A 17,317-nucleotide genomic window follows, 5' to 3' on the forward strand; every position below is an offset into this window, starting at 1 on the left:
CAAAGCAAAAAGGAACAAAAAAGGGTTCTCCTATGGGGACAGCTGAAGAACCCTTTAGGAACCCTTTTTTCTAACAGTGTAGGTCAAGCCATAGTTTCCACAATAATTGACACTAAAAGATTTTGACAAAATTATTCATTCATATTCCAGCATTTCTAGCTATGCTCTTTCCTTGCCCTCTTCCATACTCCTACATTTAGCATTTTCTGCACAGAAATCACAAGAAATCATTATTTAATATCTCACAACACTTCCTGCATCTATCATGTAGACCGTATAACATTTTCCCTCTCCTGCCTCCCTCATTCTAAAGCACGTTACCCCAGTCCCCCCTGCCTTTATCCAGCACTAACCCCCCTCTACATGCTTTTGGCCTCACACAGGTCAATTAAAAACCTTTACAGACCTCTCTGCTCTTATCAAACAGAACACACATCTCCCCCCCTCATTTCCTCCTTCCCTCTATATTTCCCCTTTCCTTCTTCTCCTGCCCTGGTGTGTTTTTATCTTCCCAGTTCCGCCCAATCTCTCTGTAAGTCCAGGGCAGGCAGGCTTCCATATACTGCCTACCAACAAGCACATCCTCTATGTGTGTATGTGTATGTGTATGTGTATGTGTGTGTGTGTGTGTGTGTGTGTGTGTCTTAGGCAGAGATAGTAGTGAGATGGGTTTTCAGCTCCTCTCTGCTATCTCGGGCAAACAGGCACACACAGACCTTTGATTTCCAGAAACACCTCTACCTACCATCACTACATGGCATTATGGTCATCACGATCAGGAAATGCAAAATCCTACAATGCTGGCAGACGCCCCAGACTTCTTCAAGTTGATTTCTCCTCCAGCTAGTTTTTATTAGAAAATGGCTGATATAATAAGGTCTGGATCTTATGTGTGTGTGTGTGTGTGTTTGTGTGTGTGTGTGAGAGAGAGAGAGAGAGAAAGAGACCCGCCCATTGTGATTGAATTAACAGTAGAACAAATTGTGCCTTACACCTCTGTGGAAAGGGTTCTACATAGAACTCAAAATGGTTCTACCCACAACCAAAAGTGTTCTACCTGGAACCAAAAAGGGTTCTTCAAAGGGTTCTCCTATGGGAACAGCCGGAAAACCCTCTTAGGTTCTAGATCGTGCCTTTGTTCTAATAGTAGCTCTACGCCGTTGATGTACTGATGCGTTACAACCCCAGCAAAATGAGAAAATAAAGTTTATTTTGAAGTACTTCATGTCTCTTCAAAAGGGAGGGACTTTGCTCTCTCTTTCTTTATCTCTCTCTCTCTCTCTCTCTCTCTTTTCCTCCTTCAAAAAGACTCCTCAAAATAATATCAGGATTTTATCACCACACATGATGATAATCTCTGATATGAAATTACCCTCTTTTTCATCTTGAGGCTGAGAGAAAGAACATGTATTCGCTTCATTCACCATCTTGGCTTCAAAAGCCCGCCCGAGGTTCATTGAGGGTATTGGTATTCAAGGATGACTTAAGATTCAAGTGGTCATTGTGTGTTTCAATTGTCCAATGGAAGCCATCCTACGGACTGCAAATGTCAGTGTGTTTCTAATGATAACAGAATGGCCGTGTTTGACTTGTGTAAGATTGGATGTATCCTTTTGTTGGGTTTAGAGATGCTGAGAAATGAGCTGGCAGCAGCTGAGTCAAAATTGCTACTGAGTTTCCACCGAGCTCTGTTTTACAAATCCACCGCGCTTTTAACAAAAATGCTTGTCAATTGCCATTAGGGAGGCTGGTTTATCTTCCTTTTGGAATAAGTATTCTATCAAAACAGATGACCTGTAATTTTAACCTTTTCCTCTTCGCTATGCCTCACCAATAAGGCTGGGTATTGCCTGGTAGGAGCTTGTGCCGTGTGGAAAGCAAGTGTTTCTTGCTCAAAAGTCAGCATGCTCCATTTCTTCAACATTTTCATTTCTTGGGTCTTTGTTTTTCCGCCATGACATGTTTGCTCAGCGTGCCTCAGAACAACTCAAATAAAGTGAGCAAAGATGGTGCATCAGAGCATGGAGAGGATATTGGTGGAAGATGCACTGTTATGTTTGGTTCAGCAGTCGTGAGGTTATGGTGTGTTTGTGCGTGTGTGTTAGCCAATCTGTGTGTGTGTGCGTGTGTATGAGCGTGTACTGTATGCGTGTACGTTTGTGTGTTTGCCAGTGTGTGTCAGTGTATATTAAACATGGTCAGGTCTTCTATTCTCATTATGCACCAGGCTCACCATCATCCTACCTGTTAGCCATTTATCTCATACCACCTCCCCTCCCCTCCATGTGTACTGATGACACATAGAGGACAGCCAAACTGAGACAGAGGATACAGAGAACCATGCCATGGCAGGAGGATAGGTCCTCTGTTGGAGGCTTCAATAGGCCTGCCCAACCTGCCTGTCTGTCTGTCTGTCTGTCCCTGCCCCCAGCCCAATTAGAGAGAGGCAGATCTCTGCTGTCAGAGAGAGAGAGGAGAAGAGCGAGAGGTGGGGGGAAAGAGAGAGAAAGAGATAGAGAGAGTGCGAGAGAGAGAGAGACATAGAGCAATGGAGACAGTGAGCGCACCATCATTAGAGTTGATTAATGATGGTGCTTAGCTAAACTATAACATTTGATTGGTTTGTTGTACTGATTGATTTACTTGTCCACACCTGCTCTCCATATCCTGATGTCATTTCCTGTTGGTGACCTGAAAATCAATGTTCAAGTGTCACAAGTGCAAGTGTTTCTCAAACTAACTGAAGGTAGGAATTACCCTGTGATCTGTTGCATGATGGGCAGATGATTGGTTCAGGTAAATATTATTACTTCTTATGACAGCACTTGAATACTGTATCTCCTTGCAGCCACGATGGTATTTTTCATCATAGTTCAGGTTGCAATCAGCCATATTTGTCATTTCAAATAATTGAAGTGTGTTTAAAAACAAATACTTGATGTTTGATTTACAAAAGATTACTGACTTATGCCACCCTTATGCCACCCTATGCCACCCAGACAAATTACATGGTTCACTCACACTCTGGTATTGTTCCTCTTCAAACTTTTGTTCCCCATGATCACTTATCCTTCCCTTCTTTAACCATCCTCCTGTTTCTGATCCTGTCCACTATCTACAAAGAGAGAGAGAGAGARAGAGCGAGAGAGACAAAGGAGAGAGAGTGCTTTAGAGAGAGAGATAAAAAGAGAAAGGATTCTTGTCTTGTCAGGATCCTCCTTAAATAATTCAAATGTAATACTTGATTAATCAAGCATAATGCCTCACATGTTATTTTTTGGAGAGGGTCTACTCAGCTCTGTGTTTAACAAAATTGAGTTGAGGACGAGAATGAGTGGCCAGGCGAGCCTTAGCCTCTTTTTTTGTCTTTCTGCATGGTTAATAGATTCAAGACATTACAATCCATCACTTATTGATTTAATGCTAGGTAGCATCAGTGGGGAGTATGTCCTGGATAAAGGTACTCACAGGGCTGGAGGTCTATCTGCCGTGTATTAATTAGATAGAAGAAGAACAGGGTTTCTGTGTCCCAGACTCACAAAGTTACAAGACGATAACAAACAATGTATGTGTGTGTGTGTGTGTGTGTGTTTGTGTGGGATGGCCATCCTACATTAAATATCAGCATAATAGTATGAGCAGATCATTCAAATCTATGGTTAACCTATTGGGAGTTTAACTTCAGTTTGTTGGTAGTCTGCTCAACCCTTCTGGCGATGTTGGAATGAAAACTTCAACTACAGAGAACATTTAGCAGCCCTTTGCATTTACTGAGAAATTACATTACATTACAAAATAGGAAGTTGAACTACTTTCTTTGTTAATATTTCTGAAGAATGATGTGCTTGGAGGTCCTGGATGATACAGGCAAGCTCTTAGTGAAAGGAATTCTAGGTCGTTATCAATAAAATGTCACAATAAAGTGCAGAGTGTTTGATTTGCCTTCTGGGGGTCAAGGAGAGCCCCAGCTCTGCTGAAACCATTGACAACTTCATGCCGTTTTCAAGGGGTTGTTAAATAAATGTTTAAACTATTTGGTTTTAATATCATCACCTTGAAGAGCATAGTCAGAACTACACAGTTCCACATTCCACATTTAGCTCTATCATCAAAGTTATACAGCAAGTAACTGCATGTTTTTCATGATCAGTAAACATCAACTGATCATGTCATTTCAGATACGTGAGGAAAGCCTCACAATATCGCTCAATATTGGTCACCATTAGTTAGATATTTGAGTGATATAAAATATAAGTGAACTATACCTGACAAGTATGAGAGGTTTAGGTGAATTTCCCATCCTTTGTGGGCGGAACATTTGCCGATGTTCTGTTAGCTGATAATGTTTACTTTGCAAGCTACAGCGTGGAAACTTAAAACATAGCGGTAAGTAGACCGAATGTGTTTTTTTCTCCAACAAATGGAGGTCTACCTAGCAAAGTTAGATAACATTATAACCTTTTCAAAATAGTTTTTAAGAGTGTTTAATCACGATTGCTGGTGACATACATGGTAGACTTGATTGATGGATCACATCAAATTGGCCACCTAATGTTAGCTAATGACTGATGACATCAATATGGCTAGTTCACAAGCTAACTTTCAGGGGATAAACTAGATGGCTATATCCAAAAATTGTTTGATTTGCTTGCCATCTACAGTACCTGTCAAAAGTTTGGACACTCATACTCATTCAAGGGTTTTTCTTTATTTTTACTATTTTCTAAAATGTAGAAAAATAGTGAAGACATCAAAACYATGAAATAACACATATGGAATCATATAGTAACCAAAAAAGTGTTAAACAAATCTAAATATATGTTACATTTTAGTAGCCACCCATTGCCTTGATGACAGCTCTGCACACTCTTGGACTTCTCTCAACCATCTTTATGAGGAATGATTTTACAACAGTCTTGAAGGAGTTCCCACATATGCTGAGCAATTGTTGGCTGCTTTTCCTTCACTCTGCTGTCCAACTCATCCCAAGCCATCTCAATTTGGTTGAGGTCGGGTGATTGTGGAGGCCAGGTCATCTGATGCAGCACTCCATCACTCTCCTTGGTCAAATAGCCCATACCCAGCCTGGAGGTGTGTTTTGGGTCATTGTCCTGTTGGAAAACAAATGATAGTACCACGAAGCGCAAACCAGATGGGATGGCGTATCACTGCAGAATTCTGTGGTAGCCATGCTGGTTAAGTGTGCCTTAAATTCTAAATAAATCACAGACAGTGTCACCAGCAAAGCACTCCCACGCCATCACACCTCCTCCTCCATGCTCTATGGACTCATCAGACCAATGGACAGATTTCCACCGCTCTAATGTCCATTGCTTGTGTTTCTTGGCCCAAGCAAGTTTCTTCTTCTTATTGGTGTCCTTTAGTAGTGGTTTCTTTGCAGCAATTCGACCATGAAGGCCTGATTCACGCAGTCTCCTCTGAACAGCTGATGTTGAGATGCGTCTGTTACCTTAACTCTGTGAAGAATTTATTTGGGCTGCAATTTCTGAGGCTGTTAACTCTAATGAACTTATCATCTGCAGCAGAGGTAACTATGGTTCTTCCTTTCCTGTGGCGATCCTCATGAAAGCCAGTTTCATCATAGCGCTTGATGGTTTTTGCTACTGCACTTTAACTTAGGGCTAGGGGGCAGTGTTTGGAATTTCGGATGAATGACGTGCCCAAAGTAAACTGCATGTTACCCAGGCCCAGAAAACACTCTGAAGTTTCTAAAACCATTAAAATAATGTCTGTGAGTATAACAGAACTGATATGGCAGGCAACAACCCAAGGAAAATYCACCCGGAAAATGTTTTTTTTGAGATCACAGTCCATTTCAATGCTTGTCTATGGGATATACAAATACATAGCTCCCAGATTGTAGTTCCTATGGCTTCCACTAGATGTCAACAGTCTTTAGAAAGGGTTTCAGGCTTGTTTTWAAAAAAAATACCGAGTAGTTGTAGTTTTTCCAAGGTGTCTCTCATTAGAAATGTAGTCTTGTTGAGCGTGAATGAGGTGTGCGCTCTTCGTTATTTATCTTCCCTATTGAACATACTATTCTCCGTCTTAAATTTAATCGTTTATTTAGATATTAGAGTACCTGAGGATTAATTAGAAACATTGTTTGACTTTTTTGGGCGAACTTTACTCGTAACCTTTTTGATTAGTTTGTATGCATGTTGAACGAGTGGATTACTGATTCAAGCGCGCCAACTAAACTGAAATGTTTTGGATATAAAGAAGGACTTTATCGAACAAAATGACMTTTTGTTGTGTAGCTGGGACCCTTGGGATTGCAAACAGAGGAAGATCTTCAAAGGTAAGGGATATATTTTATCGCTATTTGTTACTTTTGTGACACCTGTGTTGGTTTGGAGAAGTATTTTGGTGTGGGAAGCAATTTTGTAATTTGAATTTGGCGTGCTTCAGCTTCACCGGATGTTGTTGATTTTGATCACATTAAAGGGAACTGTGCTCTAAGGGGATACTTTCGAAGTTCTTGACATTTCCCGTATTGACTGACCTTCATGTCTCAAAGTAATGATGGATTGTCGTTTCTCTTTGCTTATTTGAGCTGTCCTTGCCATAATATGGACTTGGTCTTTTACCAAAGACGGCTATCTTCTGTATACCACCCCTACSTTGTCACAACAAAGATTGTCTCAAACGCATTGAGAAGGAAAGAAATTCCACAAATGAACTTTTAACAAGGCACACCTGTTATTTGAAATGCATTCCAGGTGACTACCTCATGTAGCTGGTTGAGAGAATGCCAAGAGTGTGCAAAGCTGTCATCAAGGCAAAGGGTGGCTACTTTGAATAACCTCAAATATAAAATATACTTTGATTTGATTTACACTTTATTGATTGCTACGTGAGTCCATATGTGTTATTTCATAGTTTTGATGTTTTCACTGTTATTTTACAATGTAGAAAATAGCAAAAATGAAGAAAAAACATTGAATGAATGTAAACTTTTGACTGGTACTGTATAGTGGTGATGACAGTAGTCGGAATGAACTTTGCCATAATGAGGACTTGCCAATGTTAAGCTCTTTCCAAAAGTCTAAACTCTGATGAAGCAAGCTAAATTACACGTATTGTTTGTTTAGCTAGCTAGCTACATGCCAAATGGATCGACTACCCTCACGTATCTGAAAAGACATGATCATTTGATCGTTACTGATCATGGAAAAACATGCAGTTACTTGCTGTATAACTCTGATAGAGCTACATTTGGAATAATCTGAACTGTGTAGTTCTTCAAGAGGTGATGATATAAAAACCAAAACGTTACAACATTTATTTAACAACCCCTTGAAAACAGCACGTAGTTGTCAATGGTTTTAGCGGAGCTGGGGGTCTCCTCGCCCCTCAGCACCGTATTGTGACGTTTTATGGATAACGACCTATACAATACAATACACTACAACACAATACAATACACTACAATACAGTACAACACAATGGTTTGTACTTAAACTTCTCTGAGTCCTGTCTTCTGGGCTCATTATCAGTCTGTGCCTGACATCCTACGCTATCACCCACAACCATCGCCCAGTGTGAGTGACTCTCCCACTGCCTGATGACAGTCTCACTGTGAAATAGAGGACATATAGATCATTTTACAGCCTGAGAGGCTCTGGCAGCTCTGGCCTGTGTTTGCTTGGCTTTATGTTTCCACACTATACAATATATTTGGAGAGCTGCAATTGTGAAGTGGAGAAAATTAAATCTCCTGTGAGCTGGGAGTCCTAAAGAATAGTCGTGTTTGCTTTGGGCGTTCATCTCCTGCCCTCCAATCACAAACTTCGTTTTCTGATCATTACATCCCTTCCTCTATCCTCCTTCTATCTACACCCCTCTCGCCTCCTTCCCCCATTCCCTAGAGCCATATAGCACCCTTTAAAAAGATGTCACTAGAAGAAGATAAAAACACCACCATAGATTCTTAAAGGATTCTTAAAGGACTGATTACTGACTAAGCTCTGACCTCCTCTAAACTGAAGAGGAGAGTAGAGAGAAGAGAATAGGAGAGTCCACCACTAGCTCACACCTAGTCCATTAAAACCCTAAGCCATCTCCATAATTAAAGCGTTTTATTTGAACAATTCCCCATTAGAAGCTCGGGGAGTGGAGAAAGGGATAATGTGAGATTGGAAGTGACAGCAACATTCTCCACAGTGGCCTGGGTGCATTTAAACACACGCTGACTCATTAAAAATACATCTACTTTTGTAGCGACATCCCAGCTTAGCAAAGCAACTCATCTCCACACAGTGGCGGCTGAACATGTGCTCGGACACATGCAAAGAAGTACTCGCTCGCAAGCACATACACACACGCAAAGATATACTTGCATGTACACTGGCAGACACGCACGCAACACAACACACATGCACAAACGCACGCATGCACACACAGACACACACACATACACTCACACACCACTACCATACCAGAGAGTGAAGTACCCAGTTCAACTTGAAGCTCAGTTGGTAGAGCATGGGGCTTGCAACTCCAGGATTGTGGGTTTGATTCCAGTATGAAAAAGTATTTACACCTTTTACTCACTCAATACTGTAAGTCACTCAGGATAAGGGTGTATGCTAAATGATTAAAATGTAACTACACGTTTTATTCATGAGGTGATGTGGGATTGCAGTCAATTTCTCAGCTACTGTATAGTTACAGTAAAAGCCCATTTATGCTTGTTCCGATGGAGAGTGTGATGCAATTGCGGAGCCTCCGAAGACATGCAGAGGCCAAATCAATCTCTGTGCCATGCGCCTCTTCAATTTTGTAAGAATGTGGAGGACTCCGTATAGCTCCGAATTGACATGATTGGTTGACGGTAGGTGGGGGCGGGAGGTCCTGTATAAACACAAAATCCCTTCCTTGGCAACTTCCTTCACAACAGCTCTGCTCTGCGAAACGCAAAACGTATGGTTGCTCTGACTTCTGCGGAGGCTGCATCGCAGTAAATGTTGTAAGGCCGCTGCAGAAGTTGGAATTTTAGGCATCTTGAATCATTCATATTGTAAAATAAAATGATGTTTAACTCAGCTTAGTGTCCACTGTTCCACCATGCATATTATCAATAGTGGTGACTAGTGCCCTGAGAAAATTAAAGGGCAGTCATGTGACATGACCAACGTTTTCTCTCAAAGACATCTACATTCTCTCTCTTGACACATCTATAAAGAACACTAAAAAAGAAACAGCATTCTCTATGATGATGGAATGGTCATCAGATGACCTGGTCATACTTGACTTGAATGGAATGAGTACAGATTCAGTTGTACCCGGCTGTACTTACTCATATGAATCGGCTGCCATAAGCAGTCGAGCAAATCAAGCCAGAGTGAATCAAATTGATCCTGTGTCCTTCACATGTAATTTTGATTTTTTTTAAAGAAGGAAAATAGACTTTAGGTGATGGTAATAGTTCTGCTCCTGCCCCATAAGAGATCAATCCATAGGCTTTAGCCTTTCCAGGTCAATTAACCATAACACCATTTACGTTACAGACTCATTGTCTTCAGCCCTCACAAACCAGGTTGTCATATTATCCGTATGCCCCTAGAAACCAGGTTGTCATATTATCCGTATGCCCCTAGAAACCAGGTTGTCATATTATCCGTATGCCCCTAGAAACCAGGTTGTGTCATATTATCAGTATGTCCTTAGATACCAGATTGTCAAATGATCAGTAAGTCTTTAGAAACCAGGTTATTGTCAGATTATCAGGTAGTCTTTAGAAACCAGCGTTATGTCATATTATCCGTATGCCCCTAGAAACCAGGTTGTCATATTATCGTAAGTCTTAGAGAAACCAGGTTGTGTCTAATATTATCAGTAGTTTTAGACAAACCAGTTTGTCATATTATGCAAGTAGTATTCTTTAGAAACAGGTTTAATGTCATATTATACAGTAGTCCCTTTAGAACCAGGTATGATCATATTATCAGTATGCCTTAGAAACCACGGTTATGTCATATTATCAGTATGTCTTCAAACCAGGTTATGTCATATTATCAGTAATGTCTTAGAAACCAGGTATATGTTCATATTATCAGTAAGTCTTTAGAAACCAGGTATTGTCATATTATCAGTAAGTCTTAGAAACAGGTTGTTGTCATCATTATCAGTTAAGCTTAAGAAACCAGGGTTGTCACATTATCAGTATAGTCCTTTCAGAAACCAGGTTTGTCAATTATCAGTTAAGTCTTAGAAACAGGTTATGTCATCATATCGTAAGTCTTTAGAAACCAGGTTATGTCATCATTATCAGTAAGTCTTTTAGAAAACCCAGGTTGTGTCATATTATCAGTAAGTCTTTTAGAAACCAGGTTTGGTCATATTATCAGTAGTCTTTAAACCAGGTTGTGTCTATTATCATAAGTCTTTAGAAACCAGGTTAGTGTCATATTATCAGTAAGTCTTTAGAAACCAGGTTTGTCATATTATCATAGTCTTAGAACAGGGTTTTCATATTATCAGTAAGTCTTTAGAAACCAGGTTGTCATATTATCAGTAGTCTTTAGAAACCAGGTGTGTCATATTATCAGTAAGTCTTCTAGAAACCAGGTTTATGTCATAATTATCGTAAGTCTTTAGAAACCAGGTGTGTCATATTATCAGTAAGTCTTTAGAAACCCAGGCGTGTAATTATCAGTAGCTTAGAAACCAGGTTTGTGTCATATTATCAGTAAGTCTTTAGAAACCAGGTTTGGTCATATTATCAGTAAGTCTTTAGAAACCAGGTTGTGTCATATTATCAGTGAAGTCTTGTAGAAACCAGGTTGTGTCATATTATCAGTAAGGTCTTTAGAAACCAGGTTTATGTCATATTATCAGTAAGTCTTTAGAAACCAGGTGTTGTGTCATATTATCAGTAAGTCTTTTAGAACCAGGTTTATGTCAATTATTCAGTAAGTCTTTAGAAACCAGGTTATTGTCATATTATCAGTAAGTCTTTAGAAACCAGAGTTGTGTCATATTTCAGTAGGTCCTTTAGAGACGCAGGAGTATGTTCATAATATCAGGAAGGCTCTTAGAAAACCAGGTTATAGTCTATCTCTCAGTACAGATCTTCAGGAACCCAGGTTTGTATGTCACTGATTATCAGTAACGTCTTTAGAAACCAGGTTATGGTTCATATTATCAAGTAGTCTTTAGAACACCAGGTATGTATCATATTATCAGTAAGTCTTTAGAAACCAGGTTGTGTCATATTATCAGTATGCCCTTAGAAACCAGGTTGTGTCATATTATCAGTATGCCCTTAGAAACCAGGTTGTGTCATATTATCAGTATGCCCTTAGAAACCAGGTTGTGTCACATTATCAGTATGCCCTTTGTCACGCCCTGCCCATAGAGAGCTTTTATTCTCTATGTTGGTTAGGTCGGGGTGTGACTAAGGGTGGGTTATCTAGGTGAATTATATTTCTATGTTGGCCTAGTATGGTTCCCAATCAGAGGCAGCTGTTTATCATTGTCTCTGATTGGGGATCATATTTAGGTAGCCATTTACCCATTGTGCTTTGTGGGATCTTGTCTATGTATAGTTGCCTGTGAGCATATTTATAGCTTCACGTTTCGTTTGTTAATTTTGTTGTTTTTGTTCTTTAAGTTTTCTATTCCAAAATAAAGGATGGAAACATACCACGCTGCATCTTGGTCTGATCATTTCAACGAACGTGACACCCTTAGAAACCAGATTATGTCATATTATCAGTATGTTATGGTTTAGTGGGACATGTTCAATAAGGAACCGCCACACACAACTCATCTAATGAGAGGTTCTCAAGGGAACCTCATCATAAAGCAACCACTTACCGTTCCATTGCATTCCTAAAGGCTTACTGTGTAAACTGTCTATTTAAAACGTACAGTCCGACAAAGGATACACATTCATTCAGTCACCATTAATATGGTCTGTTTCGATAAATGTCTGTCAAAGTCTGGAAAGACACCTGTATGACTCCATGGTAACTTTTCACTCACAGAGACTGTTTACCCTTCAGTCTGCTAACAGATACTTTCCACAGTCAATCTGGACTGTGTTAATATCTCCCAAGAGCACCACTTTATATCACTTTACCTTTCTAGCTAGTACAGCTACTTGTGTGACTGACACCACAAGACTATGTTAAGCTGCTGAGCTAAAGCCTTCGCATTACCCGCATGCAGGTCTTCAGGTCTCAGGGAAATCATACAGTATGCAGCTTCTGTGACTATGTAAGCCTGCTGAGATATCGTCGCTGTCGGATGAAAACCTCTTATATCCAAAACAGAGGTTTTCATCCAACAGCGCCTACATGCAGATATAGGTCTGAGGTAGTAGGAGGGAGTAGAGCTGTGCAGTAGCAGCAGGGTGAAAGGACCCTCTCTGTGATCAGGGGAGGTATCCACAAAGTGTCTCAGAGTAGAAAATTGGTTGAAAGTGCTGAGAATAGAGACATTTTACTCCTACTCTTTTGGGTAAAAGTAAAAGTAAGCCTCTTTAGTCATAAGAGTTCCACCTAGTTGACAGCTATTTAGGAGACCTCATGAGCTGTCCTAACCAGTTAAGAGTTACCAGCAGGTGTGTTGACAATAGAAAAAGGCAGCGAGTCAGTTCCTGCATCAGACAGGCAACTGCTTTGGAGTTGAAAGAATGTTTTGATATTTTTATATGATCAACCCTTAAATAATCTAGACCTACATGCAACAGTATCTCTTTTGACAATGATTTTGACAATGATTTCACAAGGCGTATTTCACATGACATGCCTAAATATTTAGGCACCACTAGGCTAATAAATAATCACATATTTAGATTTAGATTATTTCATTAACCTATCATGTTATCCATTTGGAGCGCAATATCACATTGTTAAAAAATATGCATAAATTGGACATGCCTATAAGTGGGGCAATTGAAAGCATCTACGGCCTATGTTAACTTTGATTGGGTTCGGTTAAAATGATAGATCTTTCAAACGTTTTATGCAACATTATCGGCAAGTGACAATGCCTACGGTGCCAAAGCGATTTAAAGTTGTTGAACGGGAGTGATGTGCGTGTTGATATAACGGTAGTGCTATAAAATCACATTATTCAAAATATCATAATTGGGTTAAAAGGTTATGAATGCCAACATATTAAGCAAGAATTAAGAGTAGACAAAGTGATCGTGCAAGGTGACAATTATATGAAATGTTTTAACATTGCAACATTTGATGTACAGTCCCAATCACTGTGGTTGTCTGATGCGTGCTATTGAGTTGGCAATGCCTTATTCACGATTGGTTATTCCCCATTGTTTGCATCTTGGTCAAGGAGCGTCATCACAMGCTTTCTGTCACGCCCTGACCATAGATTGCTTTGTATGTTTMTATGTTTTGTTTGGTCAGGGTGTGATGTGGGTGGGCATTCTATGTTGTTTTGTCTAGGTTGTCTATTTCTGTGTTTGGCTTAATATGGTTCCCAATCAGAGGCAAGTGTCAGTCGTTGTCTCTGATTGGGAGCCATATTTAGGTAGCCTGTTTTCCTTTGGGTTTTGTGGGTGGTTGTTTCCTGTGTTAGTGTTTTCACCATACGGGACTGTTTCGGGTTTTTTCAGTATTTTGCACTTTGTTATTTTGTATTGTTTAGTGTTCAGTTTTATAATATAATTAAAATGGACACTTACCACGCTGCGCATTGGTCCTCCGATCCTTCCTACTACTCGTCAGACAAAGAGGACGAAACCCATTACACTTTCCTTTGTGGTACCTCAAACTGTCATGAATACCAGCTGAGAGAAATTTGGGGAGTTGATTTTACTCCTGGCTCAGAGTTTGTCTAAGTAGTGTCTTAACATCATATTAAATCCTACAACTAAGCCGGACATTTTTGTTGCTTTAAAACAGGTCTTAACAGGATTCCTAGGAATTTTTTAGATGCTTCTGGCCCACTCCTAGCCCGCTCTTAGCCCCCTCCTGGCCCTCTACTAGCCCCATCTTAGTCCCCCCCTAGTCCCCTCCTGGATCTTTCCTAGCCCCATCCTAGCCCCCTCCTAGCCCCCAGCTACCCCCTGCCGCATAGCCTTCACTTGTACTGAGCTCTGTGGATCATAATGTATATTCCCACAGGCAGGGGCTAGAGATGTCATCAATAGAGAGCACATCAACTTAAAAACGTAAACGTTTCTGAACATACACCTGCGAAAGAAAGGCAGGAAAAAACACACTCAAAGTAATTAATTATTTCACAACCTGTTGGCGGTGCTTCAATACATGACAACTACTTCTGTATAAAAACACAAAGAGCAGCCATCAACACATTGGTTCTTATTATGTTGCATTCACAAAGCAGACTCTTCAGATGCTGACGGAGGGACATGAACATTCAAAGATTCCTGTACAAAAGGCATTCAACAGACCTTCAATGATAACAGATTGGTGCTTCTGACTGCCTGCATACACACCATCCCTCTCCTCTCTCTCCTGCATTAGAATCCTTTGTGGCTCCTGGGACTGGCTTGCCTTTATAAAACATTTATATCAGAGGACACCGCGCAACCGCAAGTGTGTAAAATGCTTACGAGGGAAGTTGCCGGTCACTGGAGGAACACAATGCCTCATGGAGGACGGTGTTCCCAATTAATTGACTTTAATGCACTGTAATGTGGTGTGTTCCTTGCCCACTCTTCATAATTGCATCGTGCCAAACACCCAGCCACCGTACAGTCAATTAAAACATAATACAAATTGAGTTAAGCAGCTTCCGCTTTCTCTCTCTGTGAATCGTTTTTATTTCTCTCCAAGCAACGAACAATTATATAAGGGCACAAGGCAAGACCCAAATACAGACACAGGAGACAGATGGTTGAGCTCCAATATTTATTATACCAAAAGAGGTAGGCAAAAGGCAGGTCGGGGACAGGCGAGAGTTCATTAACCAGGTCAGAGTCCAAACAATACCGGGCGATAGGCAGGCTCGAGGTCAGGGCCGGAAGAATGGTCAGGCAGGCGGGTTCGGTGTCAGGACAGGCAAGGGTCAAAACCAGGAAGGCTAGGAAAAAACTGGGGAGACTGGGGAAAAATAGGAGCTAGGAGAAACGCTGGTTGACTTGGCAAAACAAGACAAACTGGCACAGAGAGACAGGAAACACAGGGATAAATACACCAGGGAATAATGGGGAGATGGGTGGAGACAATCACAAAGACAGGTGAAACAGATCAGGGCGTGACAAATTAAGTGCCAAAGAGAAAACAGACAATGGTAATTCATGAGCCGACAGTCTTAAGCTGCCTCATGCTGCAGTCAAATACATGTTCTCACGTTTAATGGTGTTTTCTATCTTTTGAGAGATGTTGGTTGAGTGTGTCCCTGCAGGCCACAGGGAACCCTCTAGAGACATCACCAGGCAGCGAACGGTGTCTCTTCTCTCCAGTTGAGATGTCTCTGTATATTGTCTATGTAACACCACAAGTAATATATGTAATAAACCCACACTCATATGCAGGGAGTCCACATAATGTCCTCTACTGTAATTGTTCTGTAGTATTATCTCTAGGCCTGTGATTGAGTGTGGCAGTAAAAAGCCACTGAGAGAGATGTGGAAGGCATGTGGAATGATTACCAGCGGCCTCAGATAGGGCTGGGTAATTTCCCTCGCCACCCGCCGCTGCCATTCCCACCATCGTTTGTCAGCTGCCACTGACTCTGGTGGTAGCAATTGTGCCAACAGCAGTCAATCACGACGCTTATGAATCCAAGCAGCATTTAATCGCCCTGGTTAGCACTTTGTGTCACCAGTTAATCCCTACGCTATAGGGATCTGAGCAGCAGTCAACCAGCAGTCAATTGCTAGGTTTATGAATCTGAACCAGCAGTCAATGGCTGTGTTTATGATTTGTTATAGACACATCTGGTGGATCCAGCTGGTAGCATGAATACTATACTGGCAGGAACACTGCAGTCCAAGAGAGATGAATAACACCAGTTTAGTTTAGCATCAACACAAATCCAAGGAGATCAAATCCTTCACACTGCTCTGTTTGTGATAAAATACATCCTCACAGCTAGCCATATTTGAGCTTTTACTGTTTTGATCTAAGTCAATACAAATACTGCAGAAAATTATTTTATTATAAAAAGTGAATGTGTGATTTTTTTAATGAATATATTTTCAGAAATAGTGTCTCCCTGTTGAACATATGAATATATAATTACCACAATAAGGAAGCCCAGTAAGATTTTCTCAACATTTTAGATTGACTGATCACATCTAAATTGTCTGATCAAATTCCCAATCCTGCCTGTATACGTCATCAGTGGAGTCATCTCTGATCGACTCTAAAGGTGGTGTGATGGKTAAGTGAGGTTAATGATGGAGAACTTGGAAGGTTGAGGCGATGTGTACAGGCGGCTCTCCCTGAGATCCCTCTTCCCCTCTCTCCCACATACCTCTTTTCCGCCTCCCCCTGCCTCTTCCGTCTCCCTCCGCTTCCCCCACCTTCCTCTCACACTGCAGGCTCAGTGAGACTCCCACTAGCCTCACTGGGTCTCCTCTATCTTCTCTCCCCCATACGACCTGTTCCCTCTCCTCCACCTCTCCCTGGCTCTCCCTCTGCCTCCCACAGTGAGACTCCCACTTTCCTGGCTGGGTCTCCCCTCTCCTCTCCCCCTTTGGGGAGGTCTGACTGGGGCTAAATGGATTCCGCTCTGCCGCTCTCTTATCATAACTGTCTGCCATTCTGTCAGTGCAGAGCCAAACCGCAAATGCAATTCCCCCACCCCATGGTAGGCCGACTGAGCACCAAGGCATCTGTTACAGTTAATMAAGTCCTGACCCAAATTTAACACGSCCCCTGTGTGATRCTCACCRGGGTCCARGTGGACCAGGCAACCAGGGAGAGAGGGTTTCTGCTGTTTATAGGTCGGTCATGGCTGTTTAGATGGGTTTACTGTACAGTATGTGGCTGTATATACTGTATCTGAAATAGAGGCANCAACCAGGGAGAGAGGGTTTCTGCTGTTTATAGGTCGGTCATGGCTGTTTAGATGGGTTTACTGTACAGTATGTGGCTGTATATACTGTATCTGAAATAGAGGCATGTATAGTTATAGGTAGGAGGAAGCCTATTCCTAATGGTGGACGAATCAGTTGGGTTATTATTATTCTAATGGACTTTATTAGTATAATTTTCATTGAACATTATTTAGGKATCATACATTCAGTCTCAGATACAAATGCCTCATCCACATATCAAAACAAATGACTAATATCTCAGAAACTTTTATGGATTAGGACATTTTTCGATTCTTACTCATATGGAGC

General features: G+C 41.1%; 1 protein-coding gene across 1 annotated transcript in view; it reads right to left on the reverse strand.

Moving 5' to 3' along the window:
- LOC111959173 (R-spondin-3) overlaps positions 1 to 16,732 on the reverse strand; it is an 88,733-nt gene extending 72,001 nt beyond the window's left edge. The window contains exon 1 of the mRNA XM_023980653.2: positions 16,444 to 16,732. Within this exon, the coding sequence (XP_023836421.2) occupies positions 16,444 to 16,732 (289 nt within the window). The remainder of the gene's footprint in view (positions 1 to 16,443) is intronic.
- Between the last annotated feature and the right edge of the window lie 585 nt (positions 16,733 to 17,317).

Source organism: Salvelinus sp. IW2-2015, linkage group LG35, assembly GCF_002910315.2.
Source record: "Salvelinus sp. IW2-2015 linkage group LG35, ASM291031v2, whole genome shotgun sequence".
Classification (NCBI taxonomy): domain Eukaryota; kingdom Metazoa; phylum Chordata; class Actinopteri; order Salmoniformes; family Salmonidae; genus Salvelinus; species Salvelinus sp. IW2-2015.